This window comes from Myxocyprinus asiaticus, chromosome 4 (assembly GCF_019703515.2).
Source record: "Myxocyprinus asiaticus isolate MX2 ecotype Aquarium Trade chromosome 4, UBuf_Myxa_2, whole genome shotgun sequence".
Lineage (NCBI taxonomy): Eukaryota > Metazoa > Chordata > Actinopteri > Cypriniformes > Catostomidae > Myxocyprinus > Myxocyprinus asiaticus.
In genome coordinates, this window is record NC_059347.1 from 863,890 (window position 1) to 882,417 (window position 18,528).

Genomic DNA, 18,528 nt, shown 5'->3' on the forward strand with positions numbered 1-18,528 from the left:
GTGCCCGGTCTGTGTCAGCTTGTGGGGGGATGTACACAGCAGTGATAATGACCGCTGTGAATTCCCTCAGTAGCCAGAATGGTCGACACAGAAGCATAAGAAATTCCAGATCAGGAGAGCAGAAAGACTTGATAGAATGTACGTTCCTCTGATCACACCAGGATTTGTTGATCATAAAACATACACCACCACCTCTGCTTTTACCTGAGAGGTCTTTCGCTCTGTCTGCTCGGTGCACAGAGAACCCCGCGGGTTCAATGGCTGAGTCTGGAATCTCTGCAGACATCCAAGTTTCTGTTAGGCAGATAATGCAGCAGTTCCTTGTATCTCATTGAAAAGAGATCCGCGCTTTCAGCTCGCAGAGCTTGTTATCCAGAGACTGAACATTTGCCAGTAGAATAGTGGGTAGCGGGGGTCGATTTGCGCGATGTCTTACTCTGATGAGAATGCCGGCTCTGTTTCCCCTTTTCCTCCTGCGTTTCCGCGGCCGTGCTGCCCAGACAAAGGGCTCCGCTTGCGTGTTTGTAAACAGCGGATCGGCATTGAGGAATGTGAAGTCCGGTTTACGGTGTGAGATTGCTGAACCAATGTCCAAAAGTGTTTGTCTGTCGTAGACAATAAGGCAGACAACATCCAAGACAAAAAACATAAGAATTGTGAACAAAACAAACAAAACATTACTATGTTGTGTCGGAGCTCGCAACGCAGCAGCCATACTCGGCGCCATCTTGAGTATCTTGGGGATAGTTTGTATCTTGGGGATAGTTTGAGGATGATTTGAGGATTAAACTGTCTTGTAATGACTCACTTTATATCTCCTGTGAAACTGATGCAGCGTGGACTTAACACAAAGTGTTTTTGATTCATTTGATCATAAATCATTAGTCTCTTATTTGTATTTCTGACAGTCTCTCTTCAGCAGCACAGGAAGTGTGAGTTGATCTGAACAGGAAGTGATGTGAGTTCATCTCACTGATATATTCATGCTTATCTGGAGCATCTCTGTCAGCCTTGATCACATGTTCATATTGTTCTGTGTTAGTTTATAACAACAAGAAAACAGTTCAAACTGACTCTAACAGTCTCTCTCTCTCTCTCTCTCTCTCTCTCTCTCTCTCTCGTTTCTGTATCTCTCTCTCACTGGAGGTTGTTTGTGGTCAGGAAGTGTAAGTGTGTCTCAAAAGTTGCTTGTGCAAAAGTCATTGCCAATCACATCCGCACTTGTGAGTCTCTTAAAACAGTTCAGTGTTTCATGACGAACAAAGCTGAGGTGAGTTTCATTCTTTGCATTTATTTCAAACAATCATCACATTAAATACAATAAATTAAGTTATTGATCACTTAGTGGTTATCAGGACAAGACAAATGTGAATATGCAAACAAGACTTGGAGGACTCGACTACATTATGAATTATATTTAACATTAATTATGTCTGTGAGTTGTTTTGATTATATTTTAAAATCAATGATTCAGATCCTGTCATATGAATATAAAGCATGAGAAATATATAATAAGCAAACAAATCTCTCCTTCGTCTTGTACTACTACATACTATATAGATACTAATGTTTGCCATTTGTGTCGTGTCAGTGTTGGGATCAGAGTGATTGTTCATATATATGTGTCTTGTGCGTCTTTGTTGTCTGAACACACATCTGGTTCACAGACCGACAAATGAACGTTTCAGCATTCTCGTGCACATGGCGATTCTGTAAATTATGGCGGTGGTGTGGGTAAGACAGACGGCTAATGAAAAGTTTGTATAATTTGTCTGTCTCCATATAGATGCACCACAGACGTTGTTTTGGAGCACATCTATTGAACCATCATGATAAAAACATTAAATATGTGTTTGTTCCTTCTCATCACAGAGACTTCTAAGAGCTTGTTAAGTGAATGTTGATGTGGGAGGAAATCGTTTCAAAATGGACACGCTGCTCATGGCAGAATATAAAGACTGAATATATAAACCTGGTAACATCTTTAGGATGAGGATCTAAATGAGAAGACTATGGACAATACAGCAGACTTTGAGGAATCTGAACTGTACCTGGAGGCCAAGCAGTACATCGAGAGAATGAAACAGGAAACTGAGAGAAGCCTTGAGAAGGAGGCCATCCTGATGAACAGTGATGGTCTGGATCTGTCTGAACACAGCATCTCATTGTTCCCCATCACCGTGCCCTGCACTTCTCTGTCTTACGCTACTGTGCAGTGGGATGTCCTGGAAACCTCCGCAGAACCTCCGTCCACTGGATCTGTGAATGAACTAAACTCTGGAATGAACTGGACAGTTAATCTCTCGTCCATAGACCTCAGTAACATTCCAAGTGAGGAAGAGTTTGATGATTTACTACCTGAAGTCGAGCCACAAACAGACGTCACTTTAACAAACAGTGTCTCTTCTCAGGTATGTCAGTCGAACCGGAAGGACCTTGTGGTTTCCCTCATTGTGCTTGTATCAGGATCTAGCATCCTCCTTTTTCAAAACTGTTTATGTGTACATGTACTGTATAATGTGGTTTAATGTATTGTTGATTTAGAAAACTATTCACAAGAAAGGGCTACAAAGAACTTTATACAAAGTTTAAGCAAATTCTGCTCAATGCTTTCGAAAATTTTATAAATTCAGCATATTAGTTATATCCCCATACTTGATAATTGATAAACTTACATTGGAGATTAGAATGAATTGAATGAATTAGAATATACAGTATCACTAAATTAGTGTTGGATTTGGATTATTTGTGAAATTGAAATCTGTTTTGATGCTTTTCCTCCGATAGACATGTAATGCACAGAAACCAGATATAAATGCACAAATAGCATCCTCACAGGACGAGTTCCAGACACCGTCTGCAAACATAGAAGGTAATTTCTAAAAGTGCTCTATATCATATTGTCCCATACAGAGCGTATGTAAAACACAAATATGAAATATATGTTCATGAATGTTTTTTACTGATAAAAAAAGTCACATACTCGTACAGATATGGAACATCTATTCCAAAATACCACAAGAAATATAATGTATGTGAAACATATTTTCACAAATACTAGTGGCACTTGAATATGTACATAACTGCTCAAATATATCAACTAAAGTGTCGTAAATATATCAGATTTTTGTATGGGATGCCATGTTAAAACGGGTTGTGGCTGTCATGGTGTGATGAATGTGAAATGGCCATGTATTCGTCAGCTGTGAATGTTGGACGTTCGCTGACTCAGTTGATATGGCTTCCTCTTCAAGAGTTTTTTTTTTTTTTTCTGTCTTTTTGCATAACCTTTAAAATGTGACCACATACACTTCGGTTTTCCTTCATTACATTCCTAGTGGTTTGATGTTGTTCTGGAAAGTATTTTATTTTTCTCTAAAGACAAGAAGCCACAACACTCCAAAACATTTAAATGTTCTTGTGTAAGACTGTGTACTGTTTTTCAGAAACCACACAGACATCAGATTCTACTGCAGATATTACATTGAGATCTGAGGAGAATTTCAAGTCTTCTGATGGTGTTCAGATCTTAATGGACTCACAAGGCTCTGAGATTCAGTCAGGTCAAGAGAGTTCACAGGCGGAAGAGGAGAAGGAAGCAGGGATTTTAGTCCTTCCCCAACTGACTTTCACCCACCAGAAAAACTCAGATTCAGAGAGGGAGGAACATACAGAAGAATGCACTGAGACAAACAGAGAATCATCAGACACAAGAACAAGTAATCAGGAAGTGTTGAATTTCATGGATCAGGTTAGAGGACCTGGACAGCCTCTGGAAAAGTCAGATCTTCTAGACGTCCAGTCAGAGAATGAGTCTGATCAATCACAGGAGACCACGATGGACCAAACGGAACCACAATCAGATCTTATTATGGATTCAGAGGAGCTAGAGGATGTTATACTGACACCAGATCCAGTGAGACATACAGAAGAGATGAACACATATGTTACAGCGATAGAGGTGAACCAGAATGATGAGACTTTACAACAGACACAACATCCTGGAAAGACTCAGGACTTCTCAGAGCAGTTAAACATACAAGACGAACTGAAATCTGCAGAAGAACCTGTCAGTTCAGAAGAAATGGAAGAAACAGAAAATGGGCCAAAAGAAGCAGTGAAACACTCAGAGGAGATGGCAGAACCCTCAACAGAAGCTGAAACCTCAGTAAGATCCGATACACCAGAAATACAGCCACCAGAACAGATAGAGCAGTTCCAATGTCCAGATGAAAGCGAATTCTCAGAGCAGATACAACATCCAAATGAGGAGAAACCCTCCGAGCAGATGGTACAATCAGAGACGAAACTATTAGACCAGACGAGACAGTCTGAGTCTAGTGACCTGAAACGACCTCAGGTGCTGACAGATGAGGCTGAACACATGCAAGAAGAGCTGGAGAACCAGGAACCTGTGTCTCCTCATGTAAATGGAGATGTGGAGCTGGTGGACTGGGCCGAGGCTCAGCGGCTGGCAGAGAGGCTCTACAGATTGGACGGTTTTCAGCGTACAGATGTGGTCCGACACCTGGACAAAGAGTAAGTATTTACTCAGCTCTGGAGTACAAGGCAAGTATTTGTTTTTTCATAAATATTTGTATCATATCTTCTTCATTCGTTATAGTAACGAGTTCAGTCGTGCTGTCGGGGAAGAGTACCTCAGATTCTTTGACTTCACCAGCCAGAGTCTGGAACAAGCACTCCGGTAGGGTTCAAGATTTAATGTTTCTACACACTGAGGAGTGTACATTCTCTTTAGGTGAGTTTATTTTGATGTGTTTTTGGCGCCGTGACTCTAAGGTCATTTCTGAAGGAGGTGGTTTTGATCGGTGAGACTCAGGAGCGTGAGAGAGTCCTGCAGCGTTTCTCCAGTCGATTCCAGCAGTGTAATCCAGACGCTTTCACATCAGCGGAATCAGTTCTCACGCTCACATGTGCTCTCATGCTGCTTAACACAGACCTGCACGGACAGGTGAGTCCCATGCTACTGTCCCAATCATAGACTTTTACATGTAATGGTGAAAACGGGTTGTTCCCGTATTATGCAGGGGCAGCTATAAGTAAGCCATTTGTAGGTACATTTTCTCAAACTGTGAACACTTTGTGTCTGTGGTGCTATAAAAATTCCTCATTGGTTTGAGTGACCCAGCCAGCCCGACACAACAACATTGACTCAACCAATGGCGTGAGCTGGGGGCGGGACTATCTGTTTGTTTAAATCACGGTAGAATAGAGGCATCTTCGGAAAGCTGTTTGAAAACAATGTTTATTTTTGCCATTCCATTCGGTGACACAGAAATGACACACTTTAAGAGCTTTAGGAACATCTCATAATTTTTGTAAGAGAAGTTCAGGAGATCTGAATGGATCGATTAGAATGTTTGTAAGATGAAACTGTGTTTGTCTCCTCTCTTTCATTAGAATGTAGGCAAGCCCATGTCTGTGGCTGAATTTGTGTCCAATCTGGATGGAATGAACGGAGGAGAGAATTTCAGCAAGGACTGTCTGAAGGTGTGAACCGTGAATCATCTTTTTAAAGAGTTCTTCTCATGTTCCTTTGTAATCTGGTGAATCTCATGAGACCTGTTAGGGATGCACCGGTCTGATACCTGGATCAGTATCTGCTCCAATGCTGACGTTTTAAACTGCATTGGGCAAATCCGATACTTTGTGTTAGTAGTAGTCAGTACTGTCAAGATCCAAAAATGACATAAAAGAACCATAAAAGGACCATTAAAGTAGTCCATATGACTCATACATTTTATTCAAAGTCTCTTGAAGATGAACCATAGCTTTGTGAATTGCAAAAGGCTGAATTTTATAAGTAAATTATATAGTCTGCATGCACAGCGCGTTTCAGTGAATGAGCATGCGCAGACTCATGATGTACTACTATTTTAAGCTCTCAGAGCGGTGCGCAATATGTGAGCGCTACACACGAACAACATCTCAGATGTAAATGCTCAATAGTTTGGTTCACTTATAACATGCATTTCACCAGATTTTTAATAAGAAGCACATTTAACTAATGTGAACTAGCCTTAGACACTTTCAGGTCTTCCTGGAGTGTTCCGACTGTCAAAATAAAAGCCAGATGGTTTTAAAGTCAATGGTACATGACTGAAATACTGTATATTACTATTGTATTATAAAATTCTAAAGCATAATAATAATAACAATAAAACTACTACTACTACTAATAATTATTATTATTATTTGTTTACAAAGTACAACAATATTTGAGTTGACTGGGTTCCAAAAAATAACTGTGAATGAAAAGTGAACTGATATCTTACAACTAAAGTGAACAAAAAAGAGATCAGAATCATTTAAAGTCCAGATACTAGTTGAAAAAATTGTGCAAAGAGAATTACTGTTAATTTTGTTGCTGCAGTATCCAGTAGCCTAGTTAACAAAGTTTTTCTCAATAGGCTACACATTTATATTGAAATAATGTGTAGTTAGAGGATTTTGTTTCTTTACACACACGAGTTCTCCCAATAACTTTCACACAGTTGGACTTTCACACACCCTAAGACCTGTGAAGAACAGGTCATAATTCACCCCAAAATCGTAAGAAAATAAATTGTTTTATATAAATCATTACAGTTAATGTGAAAATGAAAAAAAAAAAAGATATATTATTTGAATGGTATTAATAAATGTACTTTTATATCAACCATGGTAGTATTTATGGCACTGCTTTTATTATGCTGTAAAATAAAAAAATCTGTTGTGTCTGTTGCAATTCATGTTTGTTTGTTCACTTTCAGAGTCTTTATAACTCCATCAAGAGCGATGCATTTCAGTGGGCCATGTGAGTTAACTGACTTTTGACCTCATTCATTAAAGCTTCGATAGGAGTTAAATCTCTGATGGTTTTTTCAACTGGTTTTGCTCTGTTTCTAGAGACGAAGAGGTTCTGGCTAAATCCATGATGCTCGAGCAGGGTGTGGATCAAGACAGACTGCGATCAAAGAGTAACCCGTTCCAAGATCTCCCTCACAACAAGAAGGCCATCGTGTTCCAGAAAGGCTTTCTGAAACGCAAAGCACATGCTGACATTGATGGCAAACGCAGTGAGTTGCAGTGTAGACAAACACCAGTCTGATGTACAAATGTACACAACTACTTGTTTTCAAAACCAACAAATCCGTTGTCAGACATCTTGCTAAAGCACAGCTCTTCAATAGGGTAACTGACAAGTACAGTAGATATCTATGATCTTTTATTGTCCAAAACTATCACAGAGAGCTACAGATTATACATAACAATAAAGTGAAAATAGCTGACATTGATTGTGGTGGTGAATTTCTTACACAAGTGCTCCTTTAATGGCTGTACCAGCAGATGAATTAAGAGATTAAAAGTAATGTAGCTAAACTAGTCAACCTGTTGTTGGAGTAGTTGAGCACGCTGACCCATCTCTAGTACAAACAGAGAAGATGAGTGCGGTATAAATACTGGACACACTGTTAATAAACTGAATTGGTTCACAGCTCCGTGGGGGAAACGAAGCTGGAAGACGTTTTATGTGGTGCTGAAGGGAGCCGTGCTTTACCTGCAGAAGGTTTGTTGCTAACTATTGATCTTGTATATATATAATATGTGAATAAAAACAGACAGATTACAATAATGATTATTGAAACAAACTCTCTCTTACTGCTTTATTGACATGTTTCTTAATTCAGTATTGTTAATGCTTCAATACAGATAAAAAAAATGCTTTAAAAACATTGAACATGAGCAGTCTCTCTCTCTGTCCAGGATGAGTATGGGATAGACTGGCAGAGTTCAGAGGAAGTGGTTAGCGTTCATCATGCTCTCGCTGAGCACGCTCTCAACTACACCAAACGACCTCATGTGTTCCGGCTGCAGACGGCCGACTGGAGGGTCTTCCTGTTCGAGGCTGCGTGAGTGACATATGGTTTGATCTAAAATCACTTTAACAGTTATATTTGAGCAATCGTCATGTCTCGTTTAGTTCCACAGAACAGATGAACTGCTGGATCGGCAGGATAAACCTAGTGTCTGCGCTGTACTCCTCTCCACCGTTCCCTGCAGCGGTCGGATCGCAGAAGAAGTTCTGTCGACCCATCCTGCCCGCCGCTGAGTCAAACCTCACGCTGGTAACCATCTTTATAATTATCTTCACCGTATGAGACGAACTGAACACGTCAGTCTGGTGTGAAGAGACATTATTCATTGACCATGTATATTGAAACATTTCAGTCATGACAACTCTCAGAATAAATTCAAGTTGTTATAATGGACATGAGAAGTTAGTAGGTTTGTTCTTGTTGTACTAGATGTGCTTACACTGCCACAGCAGATAAAGTACACATACATACTGCTGCACAAACACACACACACATACTGTACAATCTATAGACAAGTGGTGCTGAGGAGGAGGAGGGTTTTAGAGAGAAAACTCTCGTAGTGTACTGCAGTGAAACCGGCTTATCTGCAAACAACTCAGTTAATTAAAATGTTAGACAAAGAGAGAGAATACACACATCGAACAGATTACATGTGAAAAGCCATTACGTCCTACACAGTGTAGAGTTTTATGATTGAACTTAAGATCATTTGGTCCGAAAAATATGTCAGAGCGTAACACTCATTCTTCAATGTCCAGGTCAGGCTCCATACTACTTTAGTCTTCTGTAAAATCAGAATCACTTTATCATTGCAAAAATACAAGAGATTTTGCCTTAATTCTCTTATACATTGACCTACACTGTCCTCATCAAATAAAACATGTCACAAGTTCATTTGAGCACAGTTAAAAATGGTAAAAGATTGTGATTAGATACTTGAGCGTAAAGCTGATCTGTGTTGTATTTCTGTTGTGAAGAAGGTCGCACACCGAACACGTTCTAAAATTGGAAACCATTGTTTTCTATGAATGTAAGCACGCATCCACTGTTTGGCATCCATCGAATGCGCGCTGCTATGACTTCAAAATTCTGCCACACCAGTGAGCGTCACTCACATAGTTTTTCATTAAATCTGACCCAAAGGGATATTCTGTATATTTACATAGGATAGAGGCTAGAAGAAACATTGTGTATAGGCACTTTTTCAGGAAAAAGTAAAAACAAATTGTGGTTTGACATCTTGAATTAAGCCTAAACTACATATTGAGAAATTGCATGTTAAACATCGCCCCTTTTAATCTTTAAGTTTGTGCAGTTTTTGCAGTGCAACGACATCATTTTGTTCATAATTGAATTGCAAAAACCTTTGTATGCAACTTTTGTGATCAGATTCACTGTCCTGTACTGCTAACAACACGTCGTGCGATACCTGTGACACGGCGTGCTGCTGCTTGTTCGGTGTGCGACACACTTAAGTTGCCATGGGTTGTAACCTAACCTAATTAATATTCATGAGCTAAGCCTTGTGATATCACAACTCCCCAGTCTGTCTGTTCTGTCCCTAACTCTTTTTACAACAAAGTGGTACATGATCAGATTTAATAAATCAAGCCATATTGCTGGATAAGTAGCAGCTGTATAATCAGACGGCTGTCATCATGATGGACTTCAGTGCAGTGAAGAGAGGACTGAGGAGATCTCGAGCACTATCTGAGACTCTCAAGGCATAAAACTCCTCTTGTGTGTCATCAGATCTTTGCTTTCCCAACAGACGGGACGCAGTCCATTTAAGTGGGCCCATATCTGGAGAATCATGAGATGGAAAGACTTGATGGATGAGGAGAGACTTTAGGAAGAAGCAGCACTCCTCGGATCAGCTGTGGAGACTGTTTAAACCGTTCTTCAAACCCATATTTGCCTCAAATGAGAGAACAACATCACTACCTTACCCTGAGAAGTCCTGAAGCTTCTCAAAAAGCTGATCTTCAGTTCTACAGAGCAGCCACTGAGAGCATCCTCACCTCCTCCATGCCAATCTGGATTTCTGTTGCTCCAAAAGCAGTCAACAGCATAGATGATCTGCCATCATATATACTGTTTACTATCAGTCTGGGAACTTCCCTCGAGATCCTGAAATAGAGCTCAAAAGATCTCCCCTGCATTCAGATTGGATGGCGTAGAGGGTCTGTGGTGGTTTTCAGGAGGCCCACATGTGAGAGCGACGGGTCAGCGGTCCATCAGTCCTGTAAACCGTTCTTCAGGACTGATGTTCTGGTGAAGGATTTTCAGCAGGACTGAGTTGATGAACACTGGAACTTCTAGGATCTGCGTGTCTTGTGGAAATTGCTCATGTATTCATCCCTGCTGTATCTGTTGTTGTTTTCACATTGTTTTTCTGTGTTTGATCAGGACAAACAGCTGCAGTCGCATGCGGCCATGTTACACAGTTTCCAGGAGGATCTGAGTGCTCTCCAGCAGACGGCATCTGATGGACGAAAGACAAAAGCCAGAGAACTCGAGGAGATAAGACAGAGAGAAGAATATTTACAGTATGAGGTGTGGAAGTAGTTTTGTCAATAGAAAGTACTGCTTATTTAAAAACTGCTTGTATTTTAGTTACAAAACTCCAGTGCTCTGAGGTATAAACATTGTGCATCCTCAAAACTGGCCATTGAAAAGTGCCTGAACTGCTCGAGATCAGTTAGATTTTTGTTTAACCGTAGTACATTTGTCAATGGCGTGAGCAAATGTACTCTTTATATCTCATATAATTTTGCTTTTGAGGTTTTTTTTTTCCTCAGGAAATTTATCTCATTTTAATGTTTTGACATTTTACTGGAAACCAAAGCAAAGATACTGAATAAGTAAATAATACTTTTATAATTGGCTGTCTCTCTCTTTTGGAACAGATGACATTTACAGGCTTTATTGTCTCATATTTTCTAGTTTCTAGTACAGAGAAATGCAGTAGTATTGTGTCTGGTTGGCAGTATGCATATGGACATTTTATACAGATGAGCTTATGCAAAACATTGAAAGCATTGTAAGCTCCATATATGGTCATTTTGGTGAGGAGATGAAGTGTTAAATAAAGCTGATCATGTGCGTACAATCTTTCACTAGCTTTGCGCGCCTTCTGATTAGGGGTGTTGATTTAACCCTCTGGGGTCTGAGGGTGTTTTGGGCCCTGGAGATGTTTTGACATGCCTTGACATTTGTGCTTTTTTCAGTTGCTTTAAAACATATTAATGGCTAAAGTCTGATAACACTGTATTCAGCACAAACTGGGCTACAATAATATGTGAACAACGTGTACGTACATGTTTGTATTTTTGAGAAAATAAAGTTTTAAAAGTTTTTAAGTCACTGAAATAAGGCCATATAACACATACTAAACATTTGTTCACAAGACTTTTGAGAACTGGATCTTGTAGCCTAGAGTTTTTGCTACAAAATGTTGTGAAAACCATCCTGATCACTCATTCATACAAAACAATATAGTCATTTAACTTTTGTAAGACACTTTTAGTGTTAGAAAGGCCATATGCGAGGAGGTGTGGATGATCATGAATATTGATGTGATTCACACCTGAGGAGACAAAGACCCCTCCCCTGAGAGAGAATGAATGTGAGGAGACTTAATGATTGAATGTATTGTTTGTAGCTTATTCACAAAATCAAGTTTAAGTTAAAGGAAGTAATCTGACTATACATTTTCTTTACATAAAGACTTTACTTTAAAACTTTAGACCTACACTACCGTTTTAAAAGTTTTATATCTGTAAGATTTAAGTTTTAAAAGAAGTCTTTTCTGCTCACCAAGACTGCATTTATTTGATCCAAAATACAGCAAAAACAGTGATATTGTGAAATATTTTGACAATTTAAAATAACTTTTCTATTTGAATTTTACAATATAATGCAATTTATTCCTGTGATCAAAGCTGAATTTTCAGCATCATTACTGCAGTCTTCAGTGTCACATGATGCTTCAGAAATCATTCTAATATGCTGATTTTCTAATATGGGCATATTTACAGCACATTTTACACATTTACACCCAAACAGATATTTGCAAGCATAAGCTTCGTTGATGATAATGAGGCAGCATAAACACTAGTTAAAATATAATCTAAACATTCATATTATTTTTATATCATATTACATATCATATTTATATCATACAGCATACAATTTAAATACCTGCTTTAGCCGAAACAACATTTAAATGTAACTAAAACTTGCCTATTAGGACATATTTCAAATTTCAATACTCTGAATCCTGAAGACTGGCAAGTCTGGAAATAGTCCAGCTAGTAAAATATGTCCATGTTTATATAAAATAGCATGTCAACTAATATGTAAGTAAAACTAAATGACTTACTCATCCGAAATTGTATCCTCGGCTGGATCAAGTCGCTCTTAAAAATGCAAACGTTCATCGTCAGAGTCCCACTCTTCTTGACAAAAAAATGACAATAAAATGCAAAGTAATCTCTTCAGTAATAAAAATACTTTTTGAATGTAACTGTATTCTAATTACCAATTATTTAAATTGTAACTTTAGTGGAATACAGTTACTTATATTTTGTATTTTAAATACATATTCCCGTTACATGTATTCTGTTACTCCCCAACCCTGTGTATGTGTGTGTGTGTGTGTGTGTGTGTGTGTGTGATATATATATATATATATATATATATATATATATATATATATATATATAGACACATACACACACACACACACACACACACATATGTAGTGCAAATCTAAATACAAATCGGTTGTATACAGTGCAAGGGAATGTATGGCAGAAGAGGTAGGATGTGTTTGATAATATAAAAAGACTAAACTGTGTATTGCACATAGTTATTGCTCAATGGGGCATTTTAACTGTTCATGAGATGGATAGCCTGAAGGGAAAAAACTGTTCCTGTGCCTGACGGTTCTGGTGCTCAGAGCTCTGAAGCGTCAGCCAGAAGGCAGCAGTTCAAAAAGGTAGTGGGCAGGGTGAGTGGGGTCCAGAGTGATTTTTCCAGCCTTTTTCCTCACTCTGGAAGTGTATAGTTCTTGAAGGGGGGGCAGGGGGCAACCAATAATCCTCTCAGTAGTCCGAACTGTCCTTTGTAGTCTTCTGATATCCGATTTTGTAGCTGAACCAAACCAGACAGTTATTGAAGTGCAAAGGACTGACTCAGTGACTGCTGAGTAGAACTGTATCAGCAGCAGAGATACCTTCATCTGATCGATTTTTTGAAGGCAGCATAGATGGATCCTTCGCTGCCTATCAAATCCCACAATCCTGTGTGTGCGGATCCATGGCGGTTGAGCTGAAGAAAGAAAATGGTGGCCAAAGAGGCAGTTGATAGCAATTTGTGTATAAATGTACATTTTATTCACTTTTTACAACTTTTAATTACATTTTTATTGAGAAAGTAGTATTATAGTTATTATATATGCACTTGTTTATTGCCAAAGCTCTCTCGATTTTGTTCTATAGATTATTAGAGCACCGTGGTTTGGTTGGACTGAATGAAGCAGACGCGTTACCTTTAGTGGACACCAGATGGCGATAATCAGTTGCTGGTACCCTAGCAATGATGTGACATTCTGCTGCCTCAGTAGCCTGTCCAAAACCAGTTTCTGGAGGTACCTTCATAGGCAAATGCTGTCTGCTGAGTCACTGACTGATAGAGCAGCGAGGCAACAAGACAGCTACCTTTGATTTTGGATGCAGCCACAGTCTTCCACAGACATGCTTTTATGCTCAGTGACAGCTGGACGGAGCACAACAGAATGCAGGGATGTCAAGGCATATTTTTCAAAGTTTCAAACAACATTTAACTTGACACAGCCTCCTAAAGAGGGTTGGGAACTGAGAACCGGTTCTTGTTCAGAACTGGTTCCATTCTTTAAAAAATACTGGAATCATTTATGACCTTCGTGACATTCGGTTCTGTTAACGGTTCTCCAATGTGCAGTTTTCTGCCGATGTGGCTTGAACGGCGCCCTCAAATACTCTGACAATGTTTCCAGCAAAGCATCTCTGCAGCAGCGCTGTCCTTTACTGACTCTACAGTGTAAAACACACAGTTCTACCAGTGTATTTCATTCCCAATCGAACGAGTCTCAAGCCGGCTCTTTTTACAGCGTGAAACATATGTGCTTCCGGTACAGTTCGATTCCTGAAATAATTATTCAAAGGAGCCGGTTCTTTTGAATCAACAGCACAAAACATATGGTGCTTCCGGTATAGTCCAATCCCGAAAGAACCATTCTAATGGAGCCAGTTCTTTTGAATCTAGAGCGTGAAACATACAGCGCTTCCAGTATACAAGTAATCTTACACTGATGTGCAAGTTATGAATGTCCAACTCGAAATTAAATAAGAACCGTTGAAGTCTCACAAGCCTGAAGTACAACATTAGGCTACAAAACACAGTCTAAACTGTCTCTGGAACGGTTTCTGTTTATTTAATGATGACCTGCTGTGTATAGTAAGGATCTATTATTGGATTGTATTTATGTTTCTAAAAAGTCTGCAAACACCTTTTACAAGAACTGTATTAAATGTATTTCTGATTTGTTATATCTGCTCTGTACAAATCTGAAATGATCTCATTATTTTGTAACAGACAGCAGAGGGTAGTAAATGCAATAAGAAATGCATTTCTCATTTCTAAATAATTCTTTTAAAAAAAGTACTAAAATAATTATTGGAATTGTTACTGGAACCGTTAAGGAACCGGAATCGTTAAGAGGAAACGGAACCAGAATCGTAAAATTCCTTACGATTCCCAACCCTACTCCTAAATGCAAAGTACTTATAACTAGAGGCGCAGAAAACTAGTGACGTGTGATGCAACCAAAGTCAGACACTCGCTTTTGCCTTGTAGAAATGCTTAATTTATCTACTGCCATGTATGTCCTGTATTTGAAAGATCTGAATTATAATATTTATTTTATTTCATATTTATAATGATTTTAATAATTAAATACTAAATTCTTTATTTTGGGGCCTTTTGCATTTGATCAATTAATTGGCACTACACGTATTTAATTCTGTAAAAAAAGTATCGATTGATAGCCCTAGTTTTGGCATACATTCTCAAAACTTGTGTGTATGCGAAATCTGTCATTTGTGTGTGTGCGCACTTTTAGGATGAAACCCAAGCAAAATTTGATACACGAGACCACTGATGATTTATGGGAAAATCCTCAAACTCTACTAATTTTTCAAGGTGTATCAGAAAATCTCTCAATACTATCTCAGTTTAATGTCAGTAAAATAACAGTGAGTGCATTTACACAAACATATATACACTGATAACTAACAAAAATCAGCTTTTTAAAAAATTCCAATAAGGCAAGAAAATGTATCTGTTATGACTGTAACCTTGGTTCCCTGAAAGGAGGGAACAAGACGCTGCATCAGTAGTTGACGGTATGGGAACTCCTCCCTGAAGTGACTATTTCTGAAACCCTTTTAAATCAAGCTAATCTGTTGGCAGATGGCGCTTGATGCTCCGCCCCTGATATACGCGTCATCGTGGGTTATAAACCGAAGCAGTGCGCCTTTTAATCAGGATTTTTCACCTGAAGGGAAATTAAATATTTGCCAAACGGCATCTTGGAAAAAGATGCTGTTAAGCAAAAGGCTCTTTTCTGTGCTTGATACTTCAGCAAAACATACAAAACCAATCACAATATCAATAGCATTTCAAACACGGAAGTGATAAAGGATATGCTGTTTGTCGGAGCGCGAGCAAGGAGATAGAAATAATCTCTCACTCGCTTTTAAGGTGTTCAGATTCAACAACGAAGTGAAGATTTGGGCATCCAGAGCATGAGAGATGTTATTATGATGATGTGCATAATGGCCAGTGCCTCAAGTGCCATCCACCAGTAGATTGATGAGACTTTAAAGGGCTTCAGAAATCGTCACTCCTGTGAGGAGTTCCAATAGCGTCAGTTACTGACGCAGCGTCGAAATGGCCGGGTTGAAAGGGAACCGCGTTTACGTTACTTTTGAAGTCATCGGGTTATTCTCTGCCTTTGACATCAAAATGTAAACAGGCATGCACACAACATTCACACACATTGGATAAACCAAAAGAACACCGGTAAAGGTGTTAATATGCAGAGCGAATTCAGCAAAAATCTGTGGTGAGCAACGATGTGTTCATCGGTATTTGCTTAATGACGTTACCCTGATAAAGGAAAGCCATTTAATGCATTTACATGACCACACACATTCTTGGCATATTAAACATAATTGGTGCATGAACTTGCCTATAAACGAGCTCTGTGTAAGTAAATGCTGCTGTTTCATGTTTTTATTTCTGCAGAAGTCTCGTTATGAAGTGTATGTTAAAATGCTGGAGGCCTGGCAGACCATAGAAACGTCTGAATCATCTGTTGGAGACAAACTGAGTGTGTTTGATGCAGGAGTGTGGAGAGGAGTGATGGATGAAGATCAGGACGAGACTGATGCTGGAATGAAGCGATCTCACTCGAGTCCGTCTCTGGAGTTAGAAACGCCGCCTCAGCCTGTCATCAAAGTCAGACGCAACATCTCAGAGCGACGCACCTATTGTAAGATCGTCATTCCACATCGTAACGAAGAGCTTTGAAGAAGAAAAAAGGCACAAAGAATTAGCCATTACAATGTCAGGACTGTTACAGAAAATGTCAAAATCTGAGGGAAGTACTTAAATCCAAATTTAGTTTCCATTTTTTTAAGTTTTAATTAAAAATAGTTTATAATTGTTTATAAAGACTGTTCCATGTGAGTAAAAAAAAAAACATTGAAACAATTCTATTTAATAATGCTTTATATACAGAACTTTTGCACAAACCTCTCATCAATTGTTCATGTTGTCCACAAGAGGGAGGTGTTGAACAAGATGTTTAAATGAAGGAAAAAAACTGATCAGTTATTCTTACCTCAGTCTTAACCATCACACCTTGGAGTTTATTTTGGGACATCAACAGAAGTGTGCAGATTCTGATCGTAAACAGTGTGAATATGGGTATGATGAAGGTATACGGAAGGGATACGGTTTGTTCATTTGGATTAATTTGTCTTTTTCATTAAAACAAAACACAACATTTGTCTCTCAGAAATATGTACATTTGTCGAAATATGCTGTCCAGCCACATTTCCCTCAGTCTTATGCTGATAAAATAGTTAAATAAATTTAATATTTTAGTGAACATAGACTATTAGTTACATTGCTGAATGGCTCTTGTGACTTTGTGAAAATCTCATTTCCTTCAAGTTAAAGAACCCTCCATTAAGATGAGCTGAGATGTTTAGGAGGTTTGATGGATTGAGCCCTCGGGCGGTGCTGTTACTCAGGATGTGTCCGCTTGATAAAAATCTGAAAAGCCAATATAAGATAAATGCTGTTGACATGTCAACAGACTGTGAGGAAAAACAATCAAACTCTTTGTGAGTTCGATTCAGACGCCTGCTCTTATCCAACACAAGAACACTGTGGTGCAAAAACTGAATTTTTTCATTCCAGTTCAGAAGTTCCACAGCCTCCTTTCCAAATGGTAACTTTTACCATTCTTTTTAAAATGACAGTACTCTGTGATAATGGGTGGGTGAAATACCAAATGCAGTGTTTCCAGATCTCTCAAGAGAAACAAGCGACCTGGTCTGGAAAAACAAGCCCAAAATAAGACACTTGACTCATCAAAATAAGTGAAAATTAGCAATCATTTTTTTTCCCTGTGTGGTGTAAATACGTCAGCACCATATCAGCATAGAAATCATAAGCAGTTAATTAACAATTAAGTATCATTTTAATTACAGATCTGCTTCTGAGTCAAAACCCGACAGCATCAAATCTGTATTAATGCACCATATCTTACAATAATTCAGAGAAGACTTGGAAACAACTGAGAAATGTACTTTTTACCTCTAGTAATGTTTTCATTGTATCTGGATTAGTCGTGCATGTGTATGTAGTAATTATACATAGTTGTTAAAGTTTTCATTCACAGAATGCTTCATCCACAGCGGGTGATTAGATAAAGAAATTCCTTCAGGATCAAAGCACATGTTTCATTTTTTTCAGGCAACATGAAGTAGTGTAGTTAACAAAATTTACTGTGATTAAACCCTTTGGTCTTTAGTTTCAGGAAAAAATTATCAGAACGAAATTAACTGGTTATTACCGGTTACCAGCGTTTAAAAATAAAGTTTTCACTATGAAACAACTGAAAATCATTTCATTCTGGTTTTCGGTTACATTCTGCTAAACATTTAGTTTGTTTTCAGTTTTTGTTCCTTGAACTGTTTTTAGTCTCTGGTGCAAATATACTCTTAAATACAGCCAGACAAACTATTTTGTATTGAAGTACTTGAAATACACTGACCATTGAATCATGTTCAAAAAAGTGTATTAAAAACAGCACCAAAAACATAGTGTGTTACATAAATACTATCACTGATGTTACTCTAACTTTAAAGTTACCTAGATGTTTTATGGAAGCGTGCAGATTGTTTTTGCCCTTCATCTGCGAGCACACTTGTGTTGGTCTGTATGATGGTCTCTCAGCAGCAGTGTGGTGTTGGATGATGGAGGTCATGACCAGAGCTGCTGGAGCGGCACGTCTGTGGAGACCAGTGAA

General features: G+C 38.7%; 1 protein-coding gene across 5 annotated transcripts; it reads left to right on the forward strand.

The window, feature by feature from the left end:
• The first annotated feature begins 1,111 nt into the window (after positions 1 to 1,111).
• On the forward strand, positions 1,112 to 16,993 carry LOC127435527 (PH and SEC7 domain-containing protein 1-like). 5 transcript variants are annotated; one of them, XM_051689065.1, is made up of 15 exons: positions 1,230 to 1,270; positions 1,668 to 1,757; positions 1,873 to 2,411; positions 2,788 to 2,872; positions 3,447 to 4,539; positions 4,625 to 4,705; positions 4,801 to 4,972; positions 5,422 to 5,511; positions 6,774 to 6,817; positions 6,910 to 7,079; positions 7,500 to 7,570; positions 7,768 to 7,913; positions 7,985 to 8,129; positions 10,290 to 10,436; positions 16,233 to 16,993. In XM_051689065.1, exons 3-15 carry the CDS (start codon positions 2,013 to 2,015, stop codon positions 16,515 to 16,517), a joined length of 2,928 nt encoding a protein of 975 aa, XP_051545025.1. In that variant the 5' UTR covers positions 1,230 to 1,270; positions 1,668 to 1,757; positions 1,873 to 2,012; the 3' UTR covers positions 16,518 to 16,993. The 5 variants fall into 5 exon arrangements, with proteins under 5 accessions (XP_051545047.1, XP_051545024.1, XP_051545039.1 ...); XM_051689064.1 differs by lacking the exon at positions 1,668 to 1,757 and having other exon boundaries at positions 1,113 to 1,270; XM_051689079.1 differs by lacking the exons at positions 1,668 to 1,757; positions 16,233 to 16,993 and adding an exon at positions 13,385 to 16,215 and having other exon boundaries at positions 1,113 to 1,270.
• Positions 16,994 to 18,528: the final 1,535 nt, after the last annotated feature.